The sequence below is a fragment of the Lathamus discolor genome, chromosome 3, assembly GCF_037157495.1.
Source record: "Lathamus discolor isolate bLatDis1 chromosome 3, bLatDis1.hap1, whole genome shotgun sequence".
Lineage (NCBI taxonomy): Eukaryota > Metazoa > Chordata > Aves > Psittaciformes > Psittacidae > Lathamus > Lathamus discolor.
Window position 1 is genome coordinate 87,377,194 of NC_088886.1, and position 7,422 is coordinate 87,384,615.

General features: G+C 59.3%; 1 protein-coding gene across 1 annotated transcript; it reads right to left on the minus strand.

Annotated features, from left to right (window-relative positions):
• Positions 1-4,404: 4,404 nt before the first annotated feature.
• Positions 4,405-6,700, minus strand: SP9 (Sp9 transcription factor). The gene is made up of 2 exons (XM_065670333.1): positions 6,598-6,700; positions 4,405-5,843 (listed from the first exon to the last, which is right to left on the minus strand). The coding sequence occupies exons 1-2, from the start codon at positions 6,616-6,618 to the stop codon at positions 4,488-4,490; spliced, it is 1,377 nt and encodes a 458-aa protein (XP_065526405.1). The 5' UTR covers positions 6,619-6,700; the 3' UTR covers positions 4,405-4,487.
• Between the last annotated feature and the right edge of the window lie 722 nt (positions 6,701-7,422).

Here is a 7,422-nt window from a genome sequence, read left to right on the forward strand (position 1 = left end):
TTGAGCCGCGAGTCATTACTGTTCCGGCAGTAAATAAACGGGTGATTCCAGATCGGGTTCCTGCGTGGATCGTTACAATAAATATCCCTGAAGGAAGCTCTTTATTTATGTTGTCATTGATTAATTCTCACTACCTCATTTGATTTCGATTTAGAGCGATTTGATTCTAATTTAATTAGCATGTAATTTGGATGTACATAATTACTGTAATTATGACATTCAGGTAAGGCAGCTTTAGGCTGAAAGGCAATTTCAAATTTTCGAGCAACCTACTTTGTACTAGGGAACGGACAAGGACTCCGCGCCCTGCCACCCAAGTAGCAATTACCGCATCTCGGGAGCAGGCGCTGCCGCGGGTTTGTGTTAAAGCAGCGGCAGCAAGGCGAGGCACCGCCGGCCGCGCAGCCCCGACACCCCCGGCGGGCCGGCCCCGCGCGGTGCCCGGGGAGCAGTGACCCCCGTCCCCGCGGCGGGGCGCCGGCTCTCATTGCGCTGCGCCCGCCCGGGGGCGGCCCCGGAGGAGCTGCCGAGCCGAGCCGAGCCCAGCGCGCCGCCTCCCCTCAGGTGGGTCCGTGCCGCCGGGCCCCCCCCACCGGGCTGTCCCCCGCTGGACTCCATGCAGTGATGTCCTCGCTTTCCCCCCTCCCGCTCACGGGGGTCCTGCTCCGCCGCTCCCCCCTCTCCACCCTCCGCGGTCCGCCCGCGTTCCCCCTCCCGGTTCTCCCTGTGTCCCGGCTCGGCCCGGGCCCCGTCCGCGCCCCCGAGCCCAGCGCCCGGAGCTCGGGGCGGCACTTGCCGCTAGGTGGCACCCAGCAGCCGCCATGCGGCCCGCGCTGGGGCACGGCCGGGAGCGACCGCGACTCGCGGGTTGCAGGGTGGGGGGGGGGTCTCGTCGTTCCTAATGTGTTAAGAATGTTATTCCTTGAGGGGAATTTGTAGCGAAATTATTCTCACTTAAAATAAACACTTAGCGCACCAATTACCCGAAGGGGCGGGCTTCCCGTTGGATTCCCTTCATCTGCGTGTCGGAGGGGTGGGAGAGGGCCCCGGCGAGCAGATAATGGCTGCGAATAAATTACAGCTCCCGCAGATAAAGTTTCCATGTGAGCTGAAAGACGCAATTAAGAAACTGTCCGGGCACGAGATCGGGTGTTTATATATTATCTCATTAGAACAAAACCATTAATGTTACCTTTTAAGTGTAAAACGAGCCGTCGGGGCTGAGAGTCGCGGCGGGGGGCAGGGGACACGCTTCCTGCAAATAGGGACTTGCTGGTCGGACGGCGTTGGCTAAGTGACTTCCCCGGGCGTTTTCTCTTTTCCCGTCGGTTGGTGTTGCCGTCGCTGGCCGGGTTTTAGCTGCGTTTTGAGGGGCTAGAGGGGAAGGGTTGAAGCTGCTGCCCGCGAGGTGTGGGAGCGGGGAAGCAGTAGCTGGGGCGAGATGTGAGTGGGAGCCGCCCGGGCTCGGCTTTGCTCGGCGAGCGGGGCAGAGGTGCAGGGAGCCCGGCTCTGCCCTCTGCCTCCCTCCTAGCCGGCGCCCGGGAGGGCATCCCTCTCCTTCCCGGTGCTCCTCTGCTCTCGGGTCGGCTTCTCCCCGTTGCTGAGCTATGGATTCAAAGAGTGAAATTAGATTTTCTTTTTCTTTCCCCCCCCCCGATTCTCACACCGCCTGTTCTTTAGTTTTTCTTTGTGTAGAAGTTCCCCAGACCATATAATTATCGCCAACATGTACGAAAGAATGGTGTCATTTATTTTTAAAAAGGTGACATGCTTTCTATTTTCCTGGTTAAACGAACCGGCTCTGCGGCCCAGAGCTGCTCCCTTCTTCGTTTCTGGGGAGTCTGTAAGTGATGGACGTTTTCTGACCCGAAGGGGCAAAGGCAATGCAAAGAGGTCCTTGATCATTGAGCTGAGAATTGTAACCCCGGCCTGGCAGAAACTGGACCTGGATGGTGCCCTTTGATGTGTTTTATTATAAATCGAAAACAAAGCTGACTTCTGCCCCGCACCCCGCGCGGTGCATTCCTCCGCAACCCCGGCAGCGCCCGGCGGGGAGGGAAGGGGAGGGCGGGAGGGCAGCCGTGCCCCGCCGGTGGTTTACCTCTGCCCGACCACGTCTCCTCACCCGCTCCCCTCCCCGCACCCTGCAGCCGGCGGGACCTTGCCGGGATGCTTTAGGCCGGAAGAATTCCGGCTCGGCTCTATCTCGGGGAGGGCGCTGCGAGGTGCCTCTGCCGGGAGGCTGCCCGCGGAACGGCCCGCGGGGTCCTGCTCCCTGTCCCTCCGCCCCGGGCAGAGGCGGCGCCGGCTCTGCCCGGCCGCCTTTGTGAGGCGGAGGTGGGATGCGGTTATTAGTATTCACGGCAGATGTATTTTTCTTTAACGCAACGTCTTTATTGCAGTTGGTGGCCGACAGCAGAATCCGTTTCCCGATGTTATTTGCATTCCCGGTTTTATGGAGGATTAAAATATTTGTGTTCCTCCAATCTGTACAGCGCAGATCAAATTAACTTTTTTTTTTCCTTTCCCTCTCTTTATATATTTTTTTTAATAACACAATTATCTCATTTAACAATTTGCCTTTAAAAAAATACTGTGGCTGTTAGGTTGGTGGTCAGGAGACAAAGGGAGTGAAAATAATTTTCATTTCAATAATTGCCTTCTGGTCAATTTAACTGTGCCTTATTTTGAAAGAGCCTGTCTAAATGAGATTCCTGTCCCAAATGTGTTCCCAGGCCTTAGCCCAGCCTTTAATTATTCCCGAGGTTTTTTTCTTCAGAATAAGACGCTGCACTGAGTAATCACAAAGAAGTCAGAGAGCATCCTTGAACCTTTTCAATAGCAGAGCCACTGATATTCAAATAACATGCAAGGACCATTTGACTGCATGGGGACATAAGCATTTCCAATTCACTATTTGCATAGATCAACTGTCTTTGAAAAGGAAAGGAGCAGTTGTCTTCCATAACATTAAAAAGCCTAGTTATCAAATCAAGTGCTTAGTTTGGGGCTTTTAAAACGTTTACATTTTATCTCAGGTTGCCCTTTACCGTTTGACATGCAAATTTGGTGCAGTTAATTTGGACAATTAAAAGGATCTTCAAGGGAGCTTTGTCACCGAGAATATTCGGAGTTTTCCCCGTGGACCAGCTGAGATAAAGTTGGCCAGAACAAATGATGTCTAGGAGATTAATTAGATATTTGATAAGACATGAATCCCTAATAAGGGAATACAAGGCACAGGGGGCTGCTGTGTGCTCTAAGTCAAAATTAATAACATTTAACAAGATTTTCATTTAGGCATGAAATGTCTTTTCCGGAGTATTGACTCTGGCGATTTATTCCCCCGAGACCACCTCCCAGCCCCGACAGCCTTGTGGCGCTGAAGGCTTTTTCTAAATTAAATAAATAGCTCCCCGGCACAGTTCGGGTTTTGGGGCTGGTTTTGCTAAAGGCGCCGAGGGCTCGGCCTGCGTCCGGCTGGCAGAGAGCAGCGCACTTTAAATTCGTCTAAAAACCCACAAACAAGCCAAACCCCAACGAAAAAACCAAAACTGAGGCGGTTAGAAAAGAGGCACGGAGTGGGCTGGCTCGGCTCGGGGGCCAGCTCCATCCACTCCCGGCTCTCAGCACCCGCCGGTTGTTAATCCCGGTCACTAGAAGGGGGACAGGGAAGGAGGGGTGCGAAGGAGTCCCCCCTAAAAACCAGACCTCGGCGAGGGCTGGGCAGGAGAAGGGGGCATAAAAAAAACAACAAAACCCGTGAGTCTATGGTTCAGAGTCCTTTAATAATACCAAAATGAAAATATGTCAAGATTTTTTTTTTCCATACAGATAAACGCATTTAAATTTCTTTAAGAGACCTTAACTTACGTGTGTTTGAGTGAAATGTTAACTCAACATTTTAAATATCTTTTACATATATACTGACTTCCACAAAGTGCATCAGAAATTTAAAATAATAATTAAAAGAAAAGGAACCAAAACCCCCAAAACCTCCCTGAATTTCAGGAATTCACCAATAATTAAGAAAAAAAAAAATAAAAGAAACCCCCCAACCCCTTTCAGATCAACATTTACAAGAAAAATAAGCGAACACGATCTGGTTTTCTTTTTTTTTTTTTTTTGTTTGTTTTTTTCTTCTTTTTTTGAACCCTATTTATACAGATGTTTATGCGATACAGAGGAACCGTCTCGGATTTGCAGTTTGATTTCTCACCTTAAGCCTCTCTCAGGATGCTTTCCTTCCAACAGAAAGAGAAAAGGAAAACGGAAGAAAGTGTCACTTGGAACCTATTGGCCGGGCGGGACGGGGGTGAAGGGCCGCCCCTCTCCGGCCCCGCCGTCCGCTCCTCTCCGCCGCGGCCCCGGGCACCGTCCGCGACGAGGGGCGGCTCGCGTCCCTCCGGCCGGCGCGGGGCAGAGTCCGGGCGGCTCCCCGGGGGCTCCCGAACGGGGACAGGGGCCAGGGCCGGGTGGCGCTGCCCCTAGGAGTCGCCGGGCCCCGCGGTAGGTTCCTTGCCCGGTCCGCGGGAGGCGGCGCCCACCCCGTCGTGCAGGATGAGGTCGGGGGACTCGGAGCGTGGCGTCTCCAGGTTGCTGGCGTCCGTGTCGCTGTCGCTGCCCTTTTTGCCCCCGCCGCCCCCGTTGTGCGTTTTGATGTGCTTGCTGAGGTGGTCGCTGCGCATGAAGCGCTTGTTGCAGACGGGGCAGGCGAAGCGCTTCTCGCCCGTGTGAGTCCGCAGGTGCCGCTGCAGCTCGTCGGAGCGGGTGAAGCGCTTCCCGCAGAAGAGCCAGTTGCAGACGAAGGGCCGCTCGCCCGTGTGCCAGCGCAGGTGCGCCTTCAGGTGCGAGGTCTTGCCGTAGACCTTCCCGCAGCCGGGGATGTGGCAGCTGTGCAGCCCCTTCCGCCGCAGGCTGGCCCCGGCTGGCCCCAGCCGCTCGGCCTCCTGGCAGTTGGGGCAGTCGCAGGTGGCGCGGCCCGAGTAGCGCCGGGCGGAGCGGGCAGAGCCGCCCCCGGCGGCGGCAGCGGCGGCGCCCGAGATCATGGCGCTGGCCGCCGCCACCGCCGCGCTGGAGTCCGTGTAGGAGGGCAGCACGGGCTTGAAGCCCTCCTGGGTGAGCAGGTGCTGGCTGGTGGAGAGTAGGTGCGAAGCGGCCGTGGAGCCCAGGCCGGTGGAGCTGAAGGCGGAGTGGGTGAGGGAGCTGAAGTCGGGGTTGTAGGTGCCCAGCTGGGAGTGCAGCGAGGCCTGGGGGGCGCCCGAGTGCAGCGAGCTCTGCAGCCCCCCCGCAGGGTTCTGCACCTCCAGCCAGGAGCCCGGGTTGGTGTGCACGTCCCACCAGGAGGAGGCCGCCCCGTTGGCCACCTCGCCCGCCGACAGCGTGGAATGGAAGCCCGACTTGTACCAGGACTCGTAGGGGTGCGCCATGCCCACCCGCGGGTAGAGGCTCTCGGCCGCCGAGCTGTGCACTTTGGAGATGAAGGCCGACTGCCCGCCGGGCTCCTGCGGGGACACGCCCGCCGCAGCCGCCGTGTTGGAGAAGAGGCCGCCGTAGTCGCTGCTGAAGGCCGACGAGGTGGGCGAGGTGGAGGCCAGGCAGAAGGCGCTGTTGGCGGTGCCCGAGCCGCTGGCCAGTCCGCTGGAGCCTCTGCTCGTGGCCACCGTGAAGCCCGAGAGGCTGGAGCCCAGGTTGCAGCTGGATGTGGAGCGTTTCCAGGGGTGGAAGCCCCCTTTGGCGAAGGCGCTGGACTCGGGCAGGGTAGTCAGGGGGCTCGTGTTGCCGATCTTGTTGCAGGTGGCGGCCAGCATGGCCAGGGGAGTCGTTCCAAATCTCGGCTCCTCCTGCGGGAGAGACAAAGCCGGCCCGTCAGCCTCACCCCTGCCACCACGCCGGGCTCCCACATGGACGCGGGCAGAACCCCGCCGCGACGAGGGACACCGCGAAAAAGTTTTGGAGGCAGGCTCCGGCCCTGCCCCGCTCGACACAACTCGTTTTCCGCAGGGGACCGGTTTCGGCGCCCGAGGGATTTACATCGGAAGCGGATCCCGACGGGGACGGGCGACACGCGTGTCAAGAAAGGGCGGCTGGGGACGGGCGCTCCGCGCAGCGCCGGGCTGCTGCAGCCCACCACCGACAAACCGAAAACCCCTTGGGAGCAGAGTGCGGCGTCTCCTTGGGCCCCCTGAACAGGAGCGGCGGAAAACCGAGACGGCAGGAAGGCAGGCAGGGCGCGGAGCCCTGCGACCGGCGCCGATCGCGAAGCTGAGCTAGCGGGGAAAATCTTTGGACATTTAGCGTGGCGCTTCGGGTCAAAAAAAAAATAAAATAAAATAAAAAAAAAAGAAGAAGAAAATAACAAACGAAAGGAGGGCGCAAGCAGCCCGGTTTCTCTCCGGCCAAGCGAGTTTTCAGACCAAACGACTCGATGGGAGACCCGCAGCGAAATCCCCCGAGGCGGGCGGGATCACCCCTCGCTCGCGGGCCAGCGCGCTTTGCCCGAGGGGCAGGCGCTGCGCGGCGGCGGCAGCAACAGTTTTGGTTGCTGGTTTTTGGTAGGCTGGCTGTTCCGGAGGGCAGCGCGCGGAGCCGACTTACCCCGAGGATAGACGTAGCCATAGCACGTCGCTGGGCCGGGCAGAGGGGCGCGGGGCGGAGGGGGACGGCGCTCGGTGTGCGCCCCGCGCTGCCCGGCGGCGCTGAGGACACTCCGGCTCGGCGGGGCTAAACTCTGCCTAAGTGCGGGCAGCGCCCGCTTTGAAGTACCGCTGGCGGCGGCCCTCGCCCAATGAGGGCGCGGGCGGAGCGGCCCGGAGCGGCCCGACAGCCAATCAGGCTGCGGCGGAGGTGCCGGCGCCGGGGCTCGGGGCGCGTGCCAGTCAGCGCGCGGGGAGGTAAATCCCCTCCACCCCCCCGAACCCCCCCCCCCCCCCCCCCCAACTACTCTCCGCTCCGGACTGCGGCGATCGCGGCCGCAATTAACTACAAACGCCGGGTTGTGACTCCCGACGGCCCGAGCCGCCGGCGTGAGGCCGCGGGGACCGGCACCGCACCCCGCACCGGGGCCAGGGGAGCCGCAGAGGGCAGCAGTCGGGAGCGGGGGGTCGGGCGCAGGGCCGGGGTCGCGCCCGGCGCCGCCGCCGCCTGTAACGTGTGCGGCGGGAGGTGCGAGATCCTCCGCTGCGCCGCAGCCACCTGCCGTGCCCCCCGTCCGCCGAGCCCTACCTGCAGCGCTGCCGTTCAACAGGCCCTTCGCAGGCCGTCGCTGGGCGGCTGGCCGCGCTGGGTACAAACAGCCTGGCAGCGCCTAATGGCATTCTGTGAAAGCGGGTTAATATTTTGGTTTTGCTTTGCTAAATACTAGACGTGATTCCGGGCACAACGTATTCCCGAGTTTCTTTGCTAGAGGAACCGAGGAGGGGA

Excerpts from the sequence above, each read along its gene's own strand:
- SP9 (XM_065670333.1), bottom strand. The coding sequence starts at position 6,618 with ATGGCTACGTCTATCCTCGGG. Across the intron at positions 5,844-6,597 it reads TGGCTACGTCTATCCTCGGG|GAGGAGCCGAGATTTGGAAC; the intron begins GTAAGTCGGCTC and ends TCTCTCCCGCAG.